Source organism: Natrix helvetica, assembly GCF_964273705.1.
Source record: "Natrix helvetica genome assembly, chromosome: 1".
In the NCBI taxonomy this organism is placed as follows: domain Eukaryota; kingdom Metazoa; phylum Chordata; class Lepidosauria; order Squamata; family Natricidae; genus Natrix; species Natrix helvetica.
In genome coordinates this window covers 38,383,365-38,407,106 of record NC_138548.1, presented here as the reverse complement: position 1 = coordinate 38,407,106, position 23,742 = coordinate 38,383,365, and the positions used below count along the sequence as shown (strand labels likewise).

At 44.3% G+C, this 23,742-nt stretch overlaps 1 protein-coding gene across 1 annotated transcript; it reads left to right on the top strand.

Annotated features, from left to right (window-relative positions):
* The first annotated feature begins 232 nt into the window (after positions 1-232).
* On the top strand, positions 233-8,213 carry EIF5 (eukaryotic translation initiation factor 5). Its single transcript, XM_081944968.1, has 12 exons — positions 233-424; positions 594-827; positions 2,364-2,643; positions 2,726-2,807; positions 3,444-3,616; positions 4,156-4,267; positions 5,564-5,709; positions 5,951-6,106; positions 6,243-6,404; positions 6,833-6,997; positions 7,536-7,673; positions 7,835-8,213. Exons 3-12 carry the CDS (start codon positions 2,572-2,574, stop codon positions 7,925-7,927), a joined length of 1,299 nt encoding a protein of 432 aa, XP_081801094.1. The 5' UTR covers positions 233-424; positions 594-827; positions 2,364-2,571; the 3' UTR covers positions 7,928-8,213.
* The last annotated feature ends 15,529 nt before the right edge of the window (positions 8,214-23,742 follow it).

Below are 23,742 nucleotides of genomic sequence, written 5' to 3'. Positions count from 1 at the left end.
TAATGCAACAGTAGCATTCAGTACTAAAGAAGATGAGATGCTATTCCGAGAAAAAATGCATTTCTTTGCATGCAACCTCTGCACGCGAACGTGTAAGAAGCCTCCCCCTCCTCCCCGCAACAGAGAACACTGACTCATTCTTCCCCTTCTGCATAACTCTCGCGACATTCTGGCTCGCGTTGTTAAACGCGATGTCCTTTTGGGCGCTGGTATTTCTTCGATCGGCGACAGGGTGGGAAGAAAGAAAGCGAACATAAGGAGAGGTCGCCTAACATCATGACTGACAAGCACCTGAAACCAATGAAAAAGAAGAACGGCTCACGATGAGCCAATACGACGAAGACGGAGGCGTGGACTCTCCGGCGGCTGATTGATCCCAGCCTTCGCGACGGTGTTGTTCAGTCGGCGCGAGAACATTCTAGAGGTAGGTACTTGGCGGCCATTACAGCTGTGCCCCTCCCCCTCTCCTTTTAAAAAAACCCACCCTAATGCTGCCGCTATGGCAGATTTGAGCTCGGTTTGAATGTAGGTGCGGGCGCTTCGCCGCTCGACTAACAATGCTGCCTCCGCTGATGGTCTTTCCCTTCCGGCAGAGTAACCGGCAAGGCTGATCCCGCTGATCCCGCCCGCCTCCGGACGCTTGGACCCCCCCTCCCCTCTCCTGGCGGTTGCGGCGTCCGCCTCCTCCGCATCTGTATCTCTTTAGAAAAAGCGCCCGGGTGCTCGGTGACACCCTCAGCTCCGCCATCGTTCTCCTCGTACTAATTCGGCTTCGTCACAGCCCGGGGCGAGCAGCGTTGGGTTTATGTCTGTATTGGACGAAAACGGTAAGTAAAAAAAGAAGGGGGACGGGGGTGGGAGAGGTTGGTATATGGAAGGGGGGAGCAATGAGGGACGGCTTCTCTTTGCTGGTGGGGCTGCGTTTCGGAGGGCGGCGGCCTGAAAGCGCTTGCGGGGGTCGTTCGTATACACACACACACCTCGTGTAAATGGAAGGTGTTAGTACTGGCCCGTAATGCCTGGCCCCGAGTAACTTCCTGTTGGACAGAATGGCAAGGTCGAGTCTGTTGGGGACGAGCGGACAAGACACCGCGACCGCTCCCTTCTCCAAATTGCCCTCCGAGGGGTCGCTACAAAAACGGAGCTCGTTCTCCAGAAGGAGCGGGGGGGGGGAGAGACAAGGATTCGGTAATCCCAATTTCGGCCTTGACTGCATTGCCCTAAACAGGATGCGAGATGGGCCGTGTAGCCCAACGCCTCTAGAAAAGAAGCCTGCAAATATGGAGGTGGCGTCTCCTTCCCTTAACCGCCGCTGGCGGTCACTTCCCCCTCCCCCCCCCTTCGCCTTCTTGAACGAACGCGCGGCTCTACAAGATGGCGGCCGCCAGGTCTTCCGCGCCTCAGTCCTCGTGATGATGGGGGGGGGTGGAGGGGAGAGGCGGGCGGAGTGCGCGCTCTGTGGCGCAGTTCCTAAACCCGCAGTGTGCGAAAGAGGAGGGAGGGAGGGGGGCGGGCAGCTCCGCTCGGGCGCTTTCGAGGGTTCGGGAAAAGGGGCGGCGGGCGGGCTGAGCGGCGACTACGCTGCCGCCGCTTTGTATTTAGGGCTGACTCAGTGCTTAATTGCTGCATTTCTGAGTCATTCCGACGCTGGGGTGAAGGGAGGGAGGAGTTCATTTTTTTTAAAGTGGGTTTATACGCGATAGCTTCTATGTGGTTTTACCTCTAAAATAAAATAATCTGAGCTCCTTTCTCTCCCCCCCCTTTAGGATTTTTTTCTTGCCGCTTCATTTGTGTTTCATAACTATTATAGGCACGTGTGTAGATCACGTGGAAAGAAAGAAATTTGGTGGTTTTTAAATTCATCTGCCTAAGTAAAAGAATAAAAGCCTTGGTTTATTTTAAATTCTTTCAACCGCGCTTGTGTTTATTATGAGGCATAGGGATACTTTTAAAAATATTTTACTCGTTTTTAAGAATTAAATATTGTTTCTCTCAACTTCATAAGTTCCTCTATTTCTTAACTATTGGCTGGCAAACTGTAATATATGTCTCCTACCAAAATTAAGGACTGGCTAACAAATAACCAATAAAACTTAAATGAAAACATTTCTTCACTGCTGGTCATAGAACAATATAATGTAATAAGCTATAATTGTTACCAAGTCCAGAAACATAGTCTACAACATAATTGATTCATCATACCAAGCTTGTAGTGTTCTGACAAAATCAGCATTCATAATTCTAATTTTTGCTGGAGGTTTTATGTTCAGTATTGTATAAAAATCAGACTTATGTTTGAATTCAAACAAAACAAATGTGGGCACTTGTGTGAAGTATAAAAGCTTTCTATGTTAATATTGCAGAGCTGTTGCGCAGCCATTGGTACCTGTATTGGGGAAATATAGCATACAAGCAAGAACCTCACAGCCTCAGTGGCGAAATTTTTTTCATGTCAGAGACCGAGAACTCTTGCAGTCGTTTATGTCATCACGTCTTCTCCAGACAGAAGATACCAAAAAGTTGCAATCAAAGATCTCTCCATCTTATTGATAAAGCTACTAATAAGCCAAAATGTCTGTCAACGTCAACCGCAGTGTTTCAGATCAGTTCTATCGCTACAAAATGCCCCGTTTGATTGCCAAGGTAGATATTTCACTATTTCTTTAAATGTGGGTTAAAATTACCAGTTAATGGTGTGATATATATACTTGAATTTCCTTTTCAGGTTGAGGGCAAAGGAAATGGGATAAAGACAGTTATCGTCAATATGGTTGACGTTGCAAAGGCGCTTAATCGGCCTCCTACGTGTAAGTTCCATATAATTTTCCATTGAGCTTCATTTTATTAGCAAAAACATTTTAAAGTATCTTTTAGAAAATAATACTACAATAGTGTGTGTACACACGCACACACAAACTTCATTTTCTCATTTTCATTCTCCCCCCCCCTTTCAGTTTCAATTGCCTCATGGAAGTGAGATAACTCTCAATAACAGTGCTATTGTCAATGTCAGCCTAAATACACAGTTTTGTCTTCTGCCTCATGGTGTCAGCAATTTTTAAGGCTGAAAGGAAAAGCTGACTTGAATAGCTTTTATAGTGATGATAGCTATTGTGAATAGTACTCTGAAGCAATGCATAATTATTGTTTTGATGCATTCTGTATTAACTAAGGAATGTTGATTCTGTGCAGAAACAGTTGTGATGTGAATTCTAAAGGTGGTCTTAAAATTGTAGTAAGATAATAAAATAATGATTGCATTTTTCATGAGGAGATGGAGGAAGAAATAGGAAGAACTACTGGAAGACCTAGTGTAGTAGTTTGGAGTTGAGTGCTGCTATAAATAAATAAATTGAAATAAATTTGCAGAAGGTTAGTCAGAAGTGAGTGTGGGAAAGGAGTTGATAGAAAACTTCATGGCTAATTTTTCTTTTTCTTGAAAGATCCCACCAAATTTTTTGGTTGTGAGCTGGGAGCGCAGACCCAGTTTGATGTTAAGAATGACCGTTACATTGTCAATGGATCTCATGAGGCGAATAAGCTACAAGACATGTTGGATGGGTTCATTAAAAAATTTGTTCTCTGTCCTGAGTGTGAAAATCCTGAAACTGATCTGGTAGGTGATGCTTCTAGAATGCTAAGAATTTAGAAAGAAAATAATATATAAAGTTTTTTTTTTCCCAATCTGCAATCCAGTTTCAGCAATCTCACTGAAACAGTTTGGTATTTGGTCAACCTTGAGGTTTTCTGTGAGGTGCCCTACCAATGTCACACTAAATTCTTTCAAGAAAGGCAGGAGATACTTGTCTTGTAATTAGACATATTTAGCTAACATTTCAAACAGGATTACTTCAGTACTTAATGAACAAACAGGTATGTGTGACAATATAAGGTATACTAATTATATACCAAATTACTTGTGAGTGAATTTGAGTAGGCTTTGTTGTAGGTAGTAAGTTAAACGCTAAACTTTATAACAAAGCAAAACTTAAAACAAGCCTAGTCTAGAATTTTCAACACAAGCCAGTTAGAGCATATATTGCTCTATTGCTTTCCGCTGTTTCATTTTCTTTAGAAAAGGGTTATAAAATAGAAGGGGTAGCATATATAGATATAAATTAAATAATTTGTAGTGAAACTTGCTCTCTTTGGCAGCATGTCAACCCTAAGAAACAAACTATTGGTAACTCTTGCAAAGCCTGTGGCTATCGAGGCATGCTTGACACAAACCATAAACTCTGCACGTTCATCCTTAAAAACCCACCTGGTGAGTGTTTGTTCTTGATTTTGATATTTACCTATAAAGGATTATTTATTTTCTACTTAATTGAGGGGAAAAACTGGAGGAAGTTTTCTATGTGTGTTGGAACTGGTCTGGAGAACAGTGCTGTGTGAAGACTGCAGGGCAAGCAACACTCTGGGTAGATAACTTAGTTGTCTATCTCAATTTAAGCTTGCAATACTAAACATAGCCTGACCTATTCCAGTGGTCTTTAAAAATGAGGCCATCTGTTATACAGACTGTAACAATGTATTTATGGTGTTCTCTATAAGCAAACATATTCTGGAGGGTATATGGATATATTCACTTTCAACTTTGTAGTATTGGCATTGAAAGTACCAGTGACTGAGAAAATACAGGTAGTACTTGACTTAGCAATCATTCATTTACTGATTGTTCAAAGTTACAATGGCAGTGAAAAAATGACTTACAACCATTTTTCATTTATGACCATTCAGCATCCCCATGGTCACATGAACAAAATTCAGAAATTTGGCAACTGACATTTATGTCCTGAGATCATGTGACCCCCTTTTGTTATCTTTTGACAGGCAAAGTTGATGAGAGCATATTCACTTAATAACCGTATTATTAACTTTAACTGCAGTGATTCACTTAACAGCTGTGGCAAGAAAGGTTGTAAAATTGGACAAAACTCACTTAAATGTCTCACTTAGCAATGAACATTTTGGTCTCATTTGGTCGTAAAATGAGGACTGACCACCTGTACTAATGTATTCCATGCCATATGCAGTTAAGGCATATTAGTATTCTTGTACATAATAACTTATTTTCTGTTGTTTTAGTTTTTATTTTAAAATAGCCTTAGAATGTCCATAACAGGTTGGTTGCTTGATTACTTGAGCTAGAAATAAACTTCAGTGAGATTTCTACACCTTTGGAAAGTCTAATATTTTTTGTTACTTGTTAGTCATATCCCCACTTATCTTGTCTGCAGGAGTCTGCCACAGTCTTGTATTATATAAAATAAAATTGTTCTTAGAAAAAGATTTCAGTCTAAAGGCTGATAAATTGCATGTGGAAAAGTCATTATTTGTTAGATACTCAAGACTGAATCAAAAGTTGAATGTGTATGCTTTGTAATTAAATAAACTACTTTGTAGTTCAAAAATTTGTATAGAAGCAGACTGGTTTTAAGATTATCCAAGTACACCCAAATACCTTGACCTGATAGATAGCGAAAGCGAAGTTTGTAAATTAAAAATCTTTGGATCCATGTCTGTTAAAAATATTTCATTGGACTCTTGCTAATATTCACAGAGAGCAGTGAGTCTGGTACAGGCAAGAAAGAGAAAGAAAAGAAGAATAGAAAAGGCAAGGATAAAGAGAATGGTTGTGTGTCTAATACCGAGACACCACCACCACAGTCAGCACCACCAGAAGAACTTAGTCCTCCAAATGTAGCGGTAAGTAGATCTGCCCACAAAAAAATGAGCAACAAATGTATGGTTTCATTGTAAACATTGTAGTTTCTTGAAGATGAGTGTGAATTTATGGTGACCTTTTTCTGATAATTAGAGTGGAGTCTCAATTTTATGGTTAATTATTCAGGGGAATAACTAGGGTTATTTTTGGTATCGAAGTAGTTGAATTGTGTATATTTCTTTTTTTAAAAAACTATGAAAATGGTTACCTTGTAAATTTCAGGAAGAAGAAGATGATGACTGGGGTGAAGATACCACTGAAGAAGCCCAAAGGCGTAGAATGGATGAAATCACTGATCGTGCAAAAGTACTCACATTGACTGATGATCTAGAAAGGACTGTTGAGCAAAGAGTCAATTTACTGTTTGACTTTGTTAAGGTATTCCAGATAAATGGCGTGTTTTCCTCATTTCAAAAACTTTTTAAAGTTGAAATGGGATAATTTCAACTAGGGAAATAATCTTAACTGTTGAAAAATATGTCTCTCTTAAAACAAAATGTCTTTTCTGATTCAGAAAAAGAAAGAAGAAGGTGTCATAGAGTCTTCCGACAAAGATATTGTGGCAGAAGCAGAAAGATTAGATGTTAAAGCTATGGGCCCTCTGGTGTTGACTGAAGTCCTCTTTGATGAAAAAATAAGAGAACAGATAAAGAAATACAGGCGCCATTTCTTGCGTGTAAGTTTTTTGTGGATCAAAAACATTCTTTTGAGATAATAGGGCTTTCTGCTTCCTGTCCCAATCTGATTCACTACAGAATGTATAAAATTTGCTTCATATTCAGAATAAAAATATTTCATATAAAAAGGGGGACTTTGTGATTATTATTTTCTTACTGGTGGCCTTGGCATTTGCTATATTGGCCATTAAAGGTGAATTACATTTTAGCTTCTTGTGCATGCAGTTTAATAATATAACAGCATGTAGTGCTTAGTATCTTTTGAAAATTCAGTTTGAAGACTAAGCCAGGTGTAAAGACACAAGTCTGCCTTTACCTGCCTTATATTATTTGAAATTTCTGTTACTGGTAGTTTATATGATTAGGCAAGTGGGCTACACATGCTAATTTACACCTATTTCCTAATATGTTCTGGTTCACATTTTAGTTCTGCCACAACAACAAGAAGGCCCAGCGGTATCTTCTTCATGGCTTTGAGTGCGTAGTAGCTATGCATCAATCACAGCTTATTTCTAAAATTCCACACATCCTGAAGGAAATGTATGATGCAGATCTTCTGGAAGAAGAAGTCATATTGAGCTGGGCAGAAAAGGTCAGTTTTTACAAATCAAGACAGCACTTGCAAACTACATAATCCCCTAATATTTGAAAAAATGACTTGCATTGCAGGATTTGTGCTTTATAGTACTTCATTGATGATGTTGAAAAGGAAAAGCTACTCTCTAAATCGCGTGTTGTATATTGTCACGTTGCCGTCACGTGACATTTCGCAAAGTTTTTTTCTTTCACCGAGCTGGGTTGGGCATGACCTGTGTGTGACTCATCCAACCCATGGGCCACCAATTTGACATTCCTGCTCTAAATGAAATCTTCAATGGGGGGAGGAGCAAGCACAAAATACACATGTGGCATTGTTGATTATTTTTCTAAATGTGAGGCTCTGGAAAGGTTTTTGAGTGAAGCAGGCTAGCTAGAGCTTGAAGTAGCTGTTCTTTGGAACAGCTGTTTTCCATTTAAGGTAAGATTTCATGGGTAGAATGTCCCAACCTTGGGACTAAATGTTACTTGGGTTTAAAATACCATACTTATAAAACATCTGCATAAATTGTTTCAAACTTTTGATGTTTTAGGCCTCAAAGAAATATGTTTCTAAAGAGCTTGCCAAAGAAATCCGTGTCAAAGCAGAGCCATTCATTAAATGGCTGAAAGAAGCGGAAGAGGAATCGTCTGGCAATGAGGAAGAAGATGATGAAGATGAAAACATTGAGGTGAGCTTTAATTAAATGCTGTTTACCCACATGTATTAGAACCTCTAATTTGAAAATGCATGTTAGGTTAAAAGGATCTGTTGCTCCAGTGCTTTGCTGCTCATTTTATGATAATAAAAAGCCTCAAATGTGTAACAATGTTACGGTGTCTATTTTTGCAGGTGGTGTACTCCAAGACAGCCAGTGTACCTAAAGTTGAAACAGTGAAGACTGCAAACAAGAAGGAAGATGATATTGATATTGATGCTATTTAAAATGAATCAACCTAGTTTCCAACTTCTCTGCATATCTTGCCAGAAGTGCAACCTTTGTGCACAAGCTATAATAGCTATAAACATCGTGCTATACTTCTTGAACTCAAATATATGTTACCATGACTGGTATTTGTAACTAAGCTTAACAGAAGAGAGGAGTTAATACACCAGCAGACTGATCCAAGTTTGCTGTCTGGCATGTTTCTTTTAAACTTGTATTGGACATAAATACTTGGAGCACATTTATACAGTTGTGAAAATAAAGGATTTGGTTTTGGAATCTTCAGTTGGGACACATTTTAGTGTTTTTTTCCCCTAAACTAATGTGAGCAGTTATCAAAAATTTGATTGTGTTTGTGAGCCCATTTCATTCCCATCCAAGCATCTTTCGTTTTCTCACTTTGTATACTCATGGAGAGGGAAGTAAACGGGATATTATTAATATAAAACCTATCGTAAGGTGCTCAGCGGCCTGGCATAGATTCGTATGTGGTTAGGATGTAATCCATATAGAATAGCTATGAAATCATGAGAAATATATGATTCAAAGGAAGAGATGGAATTTTGTGGTGAACTTGTATTAAATTTATAATTGATGTTCCCCTTAAATCAACCCAATTTAAATGCCTTTTTTTAAAAAAACAGCTGCATATAAAGCATGCAGAACTGAGTTTCTAAGCACAACTGTGATTGTACTCTGCACTTTGCAAATGATTTGGGTGTATTTCCACAGACTCAGGCAATCATGACTGACTTCTAAAAAGCTTATTGGGTAATGCAGGAAAAATTGGAATGACAATCTAATCACTAGATGTTGGTTTAAATTTGTAGCATTTTAATATAGAAAGGTATTGATAAGGGGTGGTAAGGAAAATTAAAGGTGATCAATATTTCGGTCAGTGCTAGTACACATTTAAGAGCAAAATAGATGTGTTTCTTCTGCAGTACAAATCTCAACAAGTCAGTGTTATTTGTGAGAGTTAAAAATTGGAGAAGCCAGTTCAATGTAAGAATGGGTCTATCTAGCAAAATCTATACGGTATTGTACATAACGCTATCTGGCTTATATACAAATTTGACTTGAGGACAGGCCATATGAACAAGTTGGATTCCTAAACTGGGGATTACTTGTATACATATTTAGTACTTAGTATCACAGCAAGAAAAACAGTGAAGTAGGAACAAATGAAGGCTTGCTAAATCAGTGGTTGGCAGAACAGTGAACAAATCTCTAATGTCTCAATACATGATCCTGTGTCACTGAATTGTATAACGGATACTCTTCGCCTTTTTAAACCTTGGAACATAAGTAGCATACAATTATATTTCATACAATTATATTCCAAGATGAAACATTTTGAGGTAAAGATTGTTTCAGGGTTAGAACTTTTCATGATGGACTGTTTTATATGCCCTAAGTTCTCTTCTCTAGCAAGTTCAACTGACCAATTAGAATATTTTCCTTGGGTGAAATCGCCCAAGAGCAAATCACTTGCATTCAGTGCAAAAGCAGTTTTCCCATCAAAGCTATCCAAAATAATGTCAAAGTCCATCGTATACTTGATTATCCATGGTTCAAGAGCAAATCTTACATTGTTGGTTACAGGTTTTTGGCTAAAATAGAAATCCTGGAATAGTTTTTCATGGCAAGTATACATATGTGGAGAGACACTAAATATTAACAGAAAATTCTTCCACCTTGGTTTTTACTGTTGCCTGGAACAAGTTTGTTTTGTTTCTGTGTAAAACTAGAAACTATAGTTTTATTCTGTGAACGGTTCAAAACAATTTGGTCATGGACCATCTGAAGTCAGAAAATGCTTTCCTCGTCCTTGCCACAGAAATAACTCAACCATACCACTTGGAAAAGTAACCCTTTGCCTATTGTTTATTATTATGTTAAATAATAATACATTTAAGTATTAGGAATTCAGATGTATAATTAAATCAGACCCTATAAGAAAATGGGTAAAGGAGACACTCTACTGTGTAAATGGAAAGAGCTAGGAAAGGCCATTGATCTTATGAAAGTAGAAAAAACAGAGCTGTGTCTAAGAAAATCTTGAGTTTTGCCCTTTTAAAAATCTTAAACATTTAAAATATGTTTAAACATGTAAAGAGATTAAATAAGTTTAAAATAGTCAGTTTGGTACTTAAACCATCACCCTAGAAATCAGGAAAGTCTTAATTCTAGTCCCATTTTAGGGAAGTTGGATGACCAGGCCAATCAAATCAATATTGTGGACTTGAGTACTTAAGGCATTTGACAAAGTAGACCACAACTTACTTCATGGTAAGATAGTAGAAAAAGGTGGGATAAAAAGCATCACCACCAGAGGGGTTCATAACTGGCTGACAAGCTGCACTCCCTACATGGAGGGAAGTCCCAAAGGTTCCATTTTAGGCTCTACTATTCAATATCTTCATAAATGATTTAGATGAGAGAATAGAAGGGAAACTTCAAATTTGCAGATGACACTAAACTGACAGGAACAGCCAACACTCCAGAAGATAGGCTCAAGATAAGGATATCAATAGATTTGAATACTGGACACTATCTAAGAAAATAGAATGGTGAGAAAAGTAAGGTTTTAACTTAAGCAAGAAAAATCAAATTCACAGGTATAGACTAGGTCCGTGATGGCGAACCTATGGTAGTGGCACACAGCCATCGCCTGTTGCTCTTCCGGGTTCCAGCGTGCCAGACAGCTGGTGTTCCAGTTTCTGGTGTGCATGCACGTGTGAAGACCAGCTGGCCGATGCGCATGCCAGAAACCAGAAGATCATCTTCCTAACGCGCACATGCGCACAGGGAGGCTGCTCTTCTGGTTTCCAGCACGCACACACGTACACTCATGTTTTGGCACTCAGTGCCAAAAAGATTAGCCAACACTGGAATAGGTGGTATCTGGCTCAATAGCAGTAACCGCAAGAGAGAACTCAAGGGTCCTAGTGAACAACCACTTAAATATGAGCCAGTAGTGCAGCTGCCAAAAAGCCAAAAATCCTAGGCTACCTTGAGAGGAATAGAATCAAAATGACATGAAGTGTTAATACTACTGTATGATACCTTGGCAATATTGGATCCAGTTTTGGTCACCATAATATAGAAAAGATTTTGAGACTCTAGAAAGAGTGCAGAGAAGAGCAACAAAGATGTTTGGAGGCTGGAGGTTAAAACATGAAGAATGATTGCAGGAACTGAGTATGTCTATTCTAATGAAAAGGACTAGAGATGATATTATAGCAGTGTTCTAATATCTAAGGGGCTGCCACAAAAGAGTCGGTCAACCTATTCTCTAAAGCACCTGAAGGCAGGATAAGATGGAAACTACCGTATTTTTCGGAGTATAAGACGCATCTTTTTCCCTCAAAAGAGAGTCTGAAAATCTGGGTGCGTCCTATACACTGAATACAGCATTTTTGGCCTCCTGAAACTCTGCCCCCTTTGCAAAAATACCCGTGCATAGCCTTTAGGAGGCTTATAGAGTGCTCCTGTGGGCTGGAAAGGGCAAAATGAGTGCAAAAAGGCCGTCCCCCCCCCCAAACCCCCAGGTGCACTCTATAAGCCTCCTAAAGGCTATACATGCCCTTTTTTTGACCAAAAACGGACCAGTTTTGGTGAAAAATGGGCTGTTTTGGGGAGGTCTGCAGAGTGCAAAAACCTTTTTTTTAATATGCCTCTTCAACACCTTGGTGTCCTCTTATACTCTGATGCATCTTATACTCTGAAAAATACTGTAATCATGGAGAGAATCTAGAAATAAGGAGAAATTTCCTAATGGTGAAAACAATTAACCAATGGAATGGCTTGCCTTCAGAAGCTGTGGCTGCTCCATCATTGGAGAGTTTTAAGACGAGATTGTACAGCCATTTGTCTGAAATAATACACGGTCTCCTGATTGGACTAGAGGACCTCCAAGGTCCCTTTCAACTCTGTTATTCTGTTACTCTCTCAAACTCAATTCACCTCAAGGAAAGTAATAGGGAGGAGGAGTGAGTGTATTTGCTTCCTTGAGTTACTTGTAAAAATGATAAAAATGGGGTATAAATTGAAATATCGTATTGTTTGGACTATAAGACACACTGGAGTATAAGATGATTTTGAAAAGGTAAATTTTTAAAAAAAAATTTTTTTGCATTCTGTAGGCCTCCCAAAACCTCTGCACTCCCCAGTTTTTTTGTGAAAAACGGGGTGCATGGAGAGCCTGCAAAGTGCTCCTGGGAGCTGGCGGGGGGGGGGTGAGAAAAAAAACCCTCATTTTTCGCAAAACTGGGCCCATTTTTTGCAAAAAACAGGGCATGCATAGGCTTTGGGAGGCTTGCAGAGTGCTCCTGGGGGCTGAGGGGGGCAGAAACGGGCAAAGAAATAGCCCGTTTTTTTCCTCCTTAGCTCCAGGAGCACTTTGCAAGCCTCCCAAACCCTCTGCACATTCATTTTTGAGACAAATGGGATGCGTGGGGCAGTGGTGGGTTGCAGGCAGTACGCCCCAGTACAGGCGTACCGGAGCCATCCTGGCACACCGGATACCATTCCGGTACGGTGCTCCGAAGAGCCCACCCGCCTGCCCGAAGTCCTTATCTGTGTTTTAAAGCTTCTGCGCTGCAGCACATGCGCATGGCGTGTACAGCGCCTGCGCGATGCTCCATAGAGCAGCTAGAGCATCGCAGAGGCGCTAAGACACATGCACACACTGCGCGTGTGTGCGTGCATGCTGCGCGCATCCATGAGGACACAACCAGCCCTGTTCCAACCGTACCGGTTGGAATTTATTTATTTATTTATTTATTTCTTAGATTTTTAGACCGCCCCTCTCCCAGAAAGGGACTCGGGGCGGTGTACAGTCAATACAAATAAAACCAGTCATAATAATAAAATACATTTAAGATACATTTGGAGGGGGAGATAGGCTGTACTAAGAAATAAATATATTCTAATCCTAAAAACATCACAATTAAAACCCCAAACCCAATTAAAATGAAATAAATCCCCGGGAGGTAAAACTAAGAAAGTGCCAGGCCAGCTGATTGAAATAGGTGAGTCTTTAACTTTTGCCGGAAGGAACGGAGGTCGGTGGTAGTTCGAATGTCTGGGGGGAGGTCATTCCAGAGGGTTGGGCCCATCACAGAGAAGGATCTACTCCTAGGTGTCGCCCGCTGGCATTGCCTAGCGGAGCGGTGTGAGCGGATAGGTCGCAGGGACGTGTGTGGTAGGATGCGATCCTGCAGATAACTAGGTCCTATGCCATGGAGCGCTTTAAAGATGGTGATCAATACCTTGAAACGCACCCGAAAGGCCACAGGTAGCCAGTGCAGCTCGCACAGGAGAGGTGTTACGTGGGAGTAACGTGTACTTCCCATAATAACCCGAGCGGCTGCGTTCTGAACTAGCTGCAGTCTCCGGATGCATCCCAAGGGAAGCCCCATGTAGAGGGCATTGCAGTAGTCCAGGCGAGACGTCACCAGCGCATGAGTGACCGTGCGCAGGGCACTCCGGTCCAGTAGGGGGCGCAATTGGCGCACCAGGCGAACCTGGTGGAACGCCCCCCTTGCCACGGCTGCCACATGGTCCTCCATTGACAGCCGGGCATCGAGGAGGACGCCCAAATTGCGCGCCCGCTCCACGGGGGACAGTTGTTCGCCCCCTATGGCCAGCGATGGAGTCAGCTGGCTGAACCGAGGTGCCGGTACCCACAGCCACTCGGTCTTGGAGGGGTTGAGTTTGAGTCTGTTGTCCCCCATCCAGACCCCGACGGCTTCCAAACACCGGGACATCACTTCGACAGCCTCGTTGGGGTGGTTTGGGGTTGAAATGTACAGCTGAGTATCATCAGCGTAAAGATGGTACTCAACCCCAAAACCACGGATGATCTCACCCAGCGGCTTCACATATGCGTTGAACAGGAGAGGCGAGAGGACCGACCCCTGTGGCACCCCACAAGTGAGTGGCCTCAGGGACGACCTCTGCCCCCCTGTCAACACACATTGCTTCCGGTCGGAGAGGTAGGAGCCGAACCACCGCAAAACGGTGCCTCCGACTCCCATCTCCTCCAACTGGCGCAATAGGATACCATGGTCGATGGTATCAAAAGCCGCCGAGAGGTCTAATAGGACCAGGATAGAGGAACAACCCCTATCTCTGGCCCTCCAGAGATCATCAACCAACGCGACCAAGGCTGTCTCAGTGCTGTGCCCGGGTCGGAAGCCGGACTGGCGTGGGTCTAGATAGTCGGATTCGTCTAGGTGTTGTGGAAATTGCTGCGCCACCACATTCTCAACAACCTTCGCCAAGAAGGGGAGGTTGGAGACTGGACGATAATTAGCTAGCTCCATTGGGTCGAGCGAAGGCCTCTTGAGCAAGGGTCTCACCACCGCCTCTTTCAAGGCGGTTGGTAAGTATCCCTCACCCAATGAGGCGTTCACCAGGCCCAGGAGCCAGCCTCGTGTCACCTCCCAGGCTGCCAGTACCAGCCAGGAGGGGCACGGGTCCGTTAAACATGTGGTGGGTCGCAGCCGTCCACGCAACCTGTCCAAATCCTCGGGGGCAACAGAGTCAAACTCCTCCCAGAATGGTCTCTCAAGATTCGCTGTTGGCGGCTCGTCTGGTCCACTGACGGAGGTCCACCCGCTCCGGATCTGATCGATTTTGTCCTGAAGATATTCCCCAAACTCCTCTGCTCTACCCTGTAAGGGTGTCTCCCGCGCCCCCTGCGATAAAAGGGAGCGGGTCACCCTAAACAGGGCGGCAGGGCGGTTATCCGCGGACGCAATAAGAGCAGCACAATGTCTACGTTTGGCCGCTCTTATTGCCACAAGGTAAGTCCGCAAATAGGCTCTTACCTGTGTTCGGTCAGATTCGGAGCGTGAGGACCTCCACCTGCTCTTAGACGTCTCCTGTGGCGCTTCATCACCCTAAGCTCCTCAGTAAACCAAGGAGCCCGGGTGGGTCGATGCCGCAGGAGAGGTCGCAAAGGCGCAACCCGGTCCAAGGCCCCAGTCGTCGCCCTATTCCAGGCAGTCACTAGGTCCTCGGAGCGGGAGCGGGACAAGGCTACAGGTATTGGCCCAAGCTCCGTCTGGAATCTATCAGATTCCATCAGGTGCCTGGGGCGGTACCAGTTTATAGAGTCTGGTTCCGCCTCCTCGCGGTGGGGGATAGCGCCAGGGAAGTCCAGCCGGAGGGATGAGTGGTCTGACCATGACAGGGGCGTGATGACTAAATCCCCTATTCCCAGATCACTCGTCCACTGTTCAGTTACAAAAATGAGGTCCAGTGTGTGGCCCCCTTCGTGAGTGGGGCCCTGCACTAATTGGGTCAGGTCCATGGCCGTCATGGAAGCCATGAACTCCCGAGCCACCTCGGAAGCCGCTCCCGTTGACGGCAAGTTGAAGTCCCCCATGACCAAAAGTCTGGTAGTCTCAACTGCCGTCGCTGAGATTAGCTCGAGGAGCTCGGGCAGGGCTGCTGATGCATAGCGAGGAGCCAAGTATACAATCAGCAAGCCCCACTGCCTCCCTGGGCCCCAGTTCACACCAAGGGACTCACACCCGGGTATCTGAGGGACAGTGAACTCCCTCGGCTCTAAACATTCCCGCATAACCACCACCACCCCACCACCCTTACCCAGGGCCCGAGGCTGATGGAATGCACGGAAACCCGGTGGGCACATTTCCACGAGGGGTAAACCACCCTCGTGGCCCAGCCAGGTCTCCGTTATCCCTGCAAGATCTAGCTCCCCCTCTGAGATCAACTCATTAATGAGGGGGGCCTTGTTGGTGACAGACCTTGCATTGCAAAGCATCAGCCGCAGGCCCTGGCTCTGTAGCACCTGTCCACCTAGACTGCAGGGGTTGGTACAAGCGACCGGGCGTAACCAGCAGCCACGGTCTCCCAACCGACCTTGGGATCTTATCCTGTCCTCGCATCCCCTCCTCCCCGCGACCGTTGTAATAGGATAACCCTCTGCTTTAGTGACCTTTATATTCCCCCCCTCCACCGCATCCCCGTCCTTCCTGGACTCACCTGTCTGTCCGGCGCTGGCTCTCCTCCCGGTCTGATTAGCCCTCCCCCCCACCCTGGGACCCCCTAAAAAAGACAAAAAACATTTTACTAAAAATCCCCTTAGCTTCCGGTTCCTGCACCTCTCGGGGTCCACGAACCCGTCCTCGAGGCAGGCCCTTGAAAGAGCCAAGGGCCAAGCCTGCAAGAGAGGGGCCTCCCGCAGGCGGAGCAAGTCTAACCTCGAATACGTTATTATCGACAAAATTCCAGTAGGGGCTAAGGTGCTGTAGATGGTAAAAAAGTCAATATGGGGGGGAGGTAGAAGGCATTAGTCCCATAAGTCAATATCAATGTGGGGGGTAAGAGGCATTGTCCTGGATAATTCTTCAGTAATGAGTGGGGGGGGGAGTAGATGTCTAGATGATAAAATTAGACGGATGTGGCGATGATGGTAGAAATGGTAGAAAAGATGGTAGAAAAAATGGGTGATAGCCCCAGCAGTAAAGTTGCTGATAACTCTCCATGGTCTTAGATGGTCCTAGGTGGGGATAAGCTCAGGCACAGAGATTCAGGGTCCTTGGTGGGTGGGGGGGCAGTCTTGGCTCCAAATAACCATACTCCTAGGCAGCCTTCCAGCCTCTCCATGGTCATAGGCCCGGTCCATGGCCCTAGGCCAGATCTTCCAGAGGCCTCAGATGATCCAGGCCCCCTCAACCACCATAACCACCATCCTCTCCCACTCTGTCCTGGCTCCCACCTAAAGGGTCCAGTAGTCCAGGCTCACCCAGTGCTCACCCAGCGTTCCAATGTTCCAAGCGTTGGTCTTCCAGTGTCTTCCCAACAGCGCCGGCCTCCAGGAGTCACCGGGAGCCGCCAGAGGATGATAAAAGCCTCAGCAAAAAGCCCTGGCAAGGCAAGGCCTTGGCAGAGGCAAGGCAAGGCATTTTGCAAACAGATCTTCTTTCAGCCTTTCCCAATCGGCTGCCTCGCCTCTCTGCCGGCCGCTCTGTCGCTCCACTTGTCTCCTCCGCCGGCGCGCACGCCAAACGCTGAACGCTGTAACGACGACGCCATTCCTCTCCTGCTCGCACCCCCCAGCCTCTCCCTGCCTTGCGTCGATCTTCTGTGACCTCCCCTCGGTCACCGCGACCACCCTGGCGGACCAAAATGCGTCCAAAACCAGCCTGGGTGGTCGATGAATCCGACTCTCGGCCCTCCGGTGGCATGGGGGCCGGGAACAGCACCCATTGCCCCGTTGGAGCTCTATAGCGTCTCCCGGAGCTCAAGAGGCGACCGCCATTGCCGGAAGCTCCTCCTCCATGGGATGGGATTTGAAACCCATCACTGGCGCGGGGGTGGGGTTTCAGGAGGCCAAAAATGCTTTATTTAGTATATATGATGCACCCAGATTTTCACCCTTTTGGGGAGGGGGGAAGGTGTGTCTTATACTCCGAAAAATACCATAAGTGTATAAATAAAATTTAGCTTTTCTACAAAACCCACTGTCATGTTTGGTCCTTCATATGACTCCAGAGTTGTCCATTCCTAGGCAACGGGTGAGTTTAAGCACGTGGTCTCTTGGTTTGGGTTCCATGACCACATGCATAACCACATTGGCTACTGGAAAGCAGCAACACATTTTGGGAAATAATAGTAATACTGATAGATCTTATAGGGTTGTTATGAATTATTTATTGATTTTATTTATTTGTTTGTTTATATGGCCAACTATCTCAACTACATGACTGAGCAGCTAACAAAAATAAACCAATAAAAGTATTAAGCAAAATTATAAAGTAAGCATATGATTTGAACATTTGAAAATGTTATGGTAAAATAACATCATTATAGACGCAACTCCATACTTTAATGAGATTTAATATTTTCTTGATTATGATGTGGCCTATTCTCCTTGTGAAAATAATGCTACTTAAAACAGTGCTAGAGCCATGTTTGTGCCCCAAAGATGGCTTGTCTCATCCTTTAGAAACATTCATTGATCAATTGAGGTAATTTCTTTAGATTTCCTGTATGTTTTGGTTTTTCTCAGCAGGAGGCAGCACCTAACTACCAAATCAGGGTTTAGAAATTAAAGTTGGTCAGCTTATTTAATATTTGGATGAGAGAACCCACAAAGTCATGCCAAGGCTTGTAGGATAGACTGGAAGGTAGGGGGGAAAAACAATCCCAGAAAAAAGAAGTCCATGGCCAGCTGCTTCCGAGGAAAAAAAAACAGACTTGGAAGAGACTTTGTTGGTAAGAAGGGGGGGAAAAACCCTAATTCAGGGTTCGGCAACCTTAAACACTCTAAGAGTCACAAAGATCCTAACCGGAAGTCCCCTGTTCAATTCTAGAGCCAACCGGAAATCCGGTTCCCTCATCATAGAGTCTCAGCTGATGACAGCTGCCGCATGCGCAGTAGCCAAGCCAAGGCAGTGCGCAAATTCGAACCATGGTTCCCGCCGTGCGCTAGCTGCAGAGGAGACCATGCACGATCGGCTTGCTGTTTCCGCGACGCTATCTGCCAGCGCTGTGAGTGAAAGGGGCACATCGCCAAAGTCTGCAGAAGCGACCACCCCACCACGACCTGGCAGCCAAGAAGCCGAGCTAACCGCCAGCAGAGACTCAACCAAGGGGAATGGCAAAAGCCACCATGGCACTCAGAGGGCGACACCAGGGTCACCTACCACAATTGGCCAAGTCCGCAGTAGGCAGCCAAAAAAGCTGAAGGTCACAGTCCTCATCGAGGGCTCTCCATGAGATGGAGATTGACACGGGGTCATCACTGACCATCATGCTATCCCTAGCCTGAAGAAGCAGCACCTACGCGCCCCTGACATCCACCTTTGCGATTACCAGGGGAATCGGGTCCCCATCGTGGGCCAGGGCACCTTCCGGGTGTAATTCAAGAAATACAGTGGCCAGCTCCTAGTGGCGGTGGTCAGCGGCAACTTGCAGAGCCTCCTGGGGCTTGACTGGTTCGAAGCCCTGTGCCTTGAAGTGGCCAGTATCAACGCCTTGAAAGACAAGAGCACTGAAGCAATTTTTAATGAGTTTGAGGACATCTTCGGAACCAGTCTGGGTAAGTATGTGAGGACTTCAATCTCTTTTAATTTGGACCCCAACGTAGCCCCAATAAGGCTAAAACCCAGGAGAGTACCTTTCGCTCTCCGCCCAAAAATTGATCTGGAAATTGACAAGCTCATAGGTCAGGGAATTCCCAGGAAATGACATTCTTTAGGCCCCGGCAAAGTATTCGCTAAATTGGACATGGCACAGGCATACCAACAATTGCTTGTAGATGGCACTATGGCGGAGGCCCAAACCATTGTAACGCACAGGGGTGCATTCAAATGTCACCACCTGCAATTCGGTGTTAGTATCCCCCCTGGACTGTTCCAAAGCATCATGGAACGGCTTTTGCAGGGGATTCCAGGAGTTGTCCCCTATTTTGACGACATCTTGGTATCGGCTGCAAATGAGGCGCAACTTTTCAAACGTTTGCGAACTGTTTTGACCAGAATTCGGGACAAGGGCCTCAGTCTCAAAAAAGAAAAATGCCAAATTAACGTGTCAAGGGTTGAATTCTTAGGGTACCTAATCGACGGCTCAGGGATTCACCCAACCACTAAAAAAATTCAAGCAATTCAGGACGCCCCTACACCTCGCAATCAAACCAAGCTGCAGGCGTTCCTCAGGCTCCTTAATTTCTACAGAGTCTTTCTTAAACAGAAAGACACCGTTGCTGAGCCCTTACATCGTCTCCTGGCGAAGAACGCGAAGTCCTGGGGCAGAGCCAAGGCTGCCGCATTTGCCGCGGTAAAAAGACTTCTGTCAGCGGACATGTTCCTGGTGCAGTACAGCCAGACCCTGCCACTGCTGCTGACCTGCGACGCTTCCCCATTTGGTGTCGGAGCCGTCCTCAGCCACCACATGCCCAACGGAACCGAGGCTCCCATAGCCTTTTACTCTAGGACCTTGTCCGCTGCTGAACGGAACTACAGCCAGCTGGACCGTGAGGCTTTGGCTGCAGTGGCCGAAGTAAAAAGGTTCCATGAAACTTCTACGTCCGTGATTTCAAACTAATTATGGACCACAAACCGCTTTTGGGCTTGCTGGCTGGGGACCGACCCTCTCCTGTGTCATTATCACCATGGATGACGAGATGGACAATTTTTGTAGCTACCTACTCCTACCATCTCATCCACTGACCTGCCCGCTGCCAGAACTTCTTGCAGACCCTACCCCCGAGATGCCAGTCTTGCTTATTGACTGTTTGGAGACTGGTCCTGTCCTTGCCCGCCACTCTGCAAAAGACTTCACCATCAAACAAATTTTGAACTGGGTGTGGAGGGGGTAGCCCAAGGGGCCTGTTGAGGCTTATTTCAAAATGTATTTTACCAAACGCTATGAGTTATCAGTTGTAAATGGCTGTTTACTGTGGGGGGGACCGAGTCGTTGTTCCACCCAAACTGCGTATTGCAGTATTAGAGGCTTTACACATAGGGCATCCTGGAATTGTCAGGATGAAGTCTTTGGCCAGGAGTTACGTGTGGTGGCCTAACATGGACAGGGAGATTGAAGAATGGGTGGCTACCTGCACACCCTGCCAGGAGTCCAGACTAGCTCCCCCTGAGGCGCCCGCTAAGGAGTAGGAGCGACCTCAAGCACCATGGTCTAGGGTGCACATTAATTTTGCTGGCCCAGTTCATGGCTAGACATTTCCTCGAAATGTATTTTTTCATTTTTATATGTGTCACATGTAAAAGGAGGTAGAGCTTTAATTGTGAAGTTGTGCTTACCATCTTGAGTTTTCATGTGAAGCTACTACTGTATATTCTTCATGTCATGAAGTAGTATATCTAGTCCAGTGATGGCTAACCTTTTTGCCATTGCATGCGAAAAGCGTGGGGGAGCGTGGGGGAGCGTGGGGGAGCGTGGGGGAGCATGGGGGATTATGCGCGCAAATGCCAACACCCATAATTCTATGCGCTCTCCCCCGCACATGCGCATGCGACCTTCCTGCGCTCCCCCAGCTTTTGGCACACGATGGCACGGTGGAACCATTTTTCACCCTTTCCAGGCTCCAGACCCTTTCTAGGAGTCTGAGGAGGGCGAAAAAGGCCTTCCCCACACCCCTGGAGGACCTCCAGAGGCCGAAAACAGCCTGTTTCCCAACTTCTGTTGGTGCAGAAGGCCTGAAAACCAGCTGGACAGTGAGCGCATGCATGCCAGAGCTGAATTCGGGTGCCCACTAATATGGCTCCGTGTGCCACCTGTGGTATGCGTGCCATAGGTTCACCATCACGGATCTAGGCCTTCTTGTGGTGTCAGAAGTAGGAATGTGAAAAGGGATGCACTGGGTATGTATAAAAAAATATGTGGATGATAGCATGATCTGTCATCCACTGCCCAGATCACACAGCTCTGAGAAATTTCACACAATCAAGCAACTAAATGTCAAGTTGCTCCTTTGCCTGACTGTGACACATAAAAAAGGGCAAAGTTTCAATCACGAGGCAACCATCTTGACTTTTTTGATGCCCCTCCTCCCAGATACCCTTGGCCTTATGTAAATTAGCGTTTCATGGCATGATCCATAGCGTTTCATGGCATGAGTCTATGTATTGTCCAATTTGCTTTGTATTAGGCTGGTTTTAAAACAGGTTACAGATGGGGCTGTTTCAGAAATGGCAAGCCAAAATCAGTGGCTGGGGAAGAGTTCAACTTTTTGAACATTTTGATATAACACTGAAGATCAGAAACCCTAAAATAAATAATTTCAAATAACAAATTCATCAAGAAAACACTAAGCTCAAATTCATCAAAAGTTTTAACATCTCATAGAATAAATTCAACAGCACTTTTTCATGTGGCTGTTGATAAAAATAAGATTGCTGACATGAACACCAACATCTGATGACAGGTATGGCACAAGAAGAAGAGAGAATAAACTGAGACTACAATTTCTTATTACCTGTTTTACTGATGCCAGAATACCTGTGTCATATTATGTAGTGGTCACTACCTTTCCTGTTCCTCACACCTACATTTCTCCTCTTTTTCTCCCTCCTCCCTTGACAACAGCTGAGTGTATGCATTTTTCTTAGCAATAAACTCCATCAATTTAATTATCCACAAACACCTAGGCAACAATGCATCACTTAATCTTTAAGATATCACAGGATACTTGTTTCCCTTTGGGACTGCAAAAATTACACAGTCCCTCTGAATTCAAATTGATACTCAACAGCTTCCCCAAAGGGCTTATAGAGTGATAACATGAAATAATTATGTTCTCTGGCTTACATCTTAACAAGATAAGACCCCCCAAAGAAAAGGCTGTGGAGGGGAAAAGGAACACCTTCCTACATTTACAGTTCACAAAGGTTCGATTCAACCTGACTAATTTATATTATAAGAGGAAAGATTTTGGTTAAACTGAGAAAAAATGCAATAGGAATAGCTCAGTGAGAGCTCCAAATGTACTGTAACATGAGTTTTCTTTCCTGGACATCTTCAGGCATTGGCTAGATAAATATGTATCAGGCAAGTGCTATATTTTGTTTTGCCCTAAACTGGATTATATGACCTACTAAGTTCCACGGTTTTATTTTTCAGTTGACAAGAAAAGAATATGGAAACAAACTGGACAATTTCTCCAAATCTCCATTTCTCAAAGGTTATCTGTAAATAACAACAAAAAAAAAACTAAGACAAATATACTATAATCCTCAATAGATACATACACAAATTACTCAGTTGTGCTGTCCAGCTTTAGGGGCAAAATGTGTAGTTTTCTATCAAAAACATGGATGACATCCCTGTACTATGGTAAGGCTATCCCACTCTGGGTTACTAGCCTTGAAGTTTGCTCTGGATGAAATAGAATATAGAATAGAATAGAATTCTTTAATGGCCAAGTGTGATTGGACACCCAAGGAATTTGTCTTTGGTGCACATGCTCTCAAAGTACATAAGGAGAATAAAATACATTCCATCAAGAATAAAAAGATACAACACTTAGTGACAGTCAAGGTTAATAATAAGCTATCAAATCGTACTAGTAAACAAATAAAAAAATTATGATTCAGGGGCTATAGGTAGGTTCTGCACTATGAAACTTGTAACCAAAGAGAAATGATACCTAATGATATCAAAATCCCAGCATTTTGGCTCTGAAACATTCAAAGAGTAACACAGGTTTTAGCTGATAACATTGATATGGAGATAGTTTTGAAAGAGCCAGGAATAATATGTTTCTTCAATTACAAATCTGATGCATTACAGTATACGATTCTCTTCCTTATATCAGAAGCTCTTTGATACAGTGTTTTCTATGGCTTTAGGAGTCTACACTGGTACCCCATTCTGTTTAACATTAAATGAGGCATACAATTGGGTGCAAATTACCTCCCACATCATGTCAGGAAAGGAGTTTAATAGAGCAGAAGAACGATGATGAGTGCTGCTCAGCAGAAAACTAAATATTCTGTTATATGGATAGAAGTGTGTGTGTAAGTGTGTATGTGAGAGAGAGGGGGGAGGGGGAGGGGGGAGGGAGATTACTGCTGACTGTAGACACCCTTTTAATTCCCATAATGGAAAAAAAATCCTGGAATTTAAAAGCCTGTTAGATTTACCCTTATTCCAGTGCTACTCCAAGCAAATGAGCCATAGGGTAAAAAGAGCAGGCTCCACAGAGGATTCATTGTCTAGAGCAGTGTTTTTCAACCATTGTTCCGTGGCACACTAGTGTGCTGCGAGATGTTGCCTGGTGAAAAATTCGAAAGATTTTTTAAAAAATGTCAAA

Excerpts from the sequence above, each read along its gene's own strand:
- EIF5 (XM_081944968.1), top strand. The coding sequence starts at position 2,572 with ATGTCTGTCAACGTCAACCGCAGTGTTTCAGATCAGTTCTATCGCTAC. Across the intron at positions 5,710-5,950 it reads TTAGTCCTCCAAATGTAGCG|GAAGAAGAAGATGATGACTG; the intron begins GTAAGTAGATCT and ends TGTAAATTTCAG. Across the intron at positions 7,674-7,834 it reads ATGAAGATGAAAACATTGAG|GTGGTGTACTCCAAGACAGC; the intron begins GTGAGCTTTAAT and ends CTATTTTTGCAG.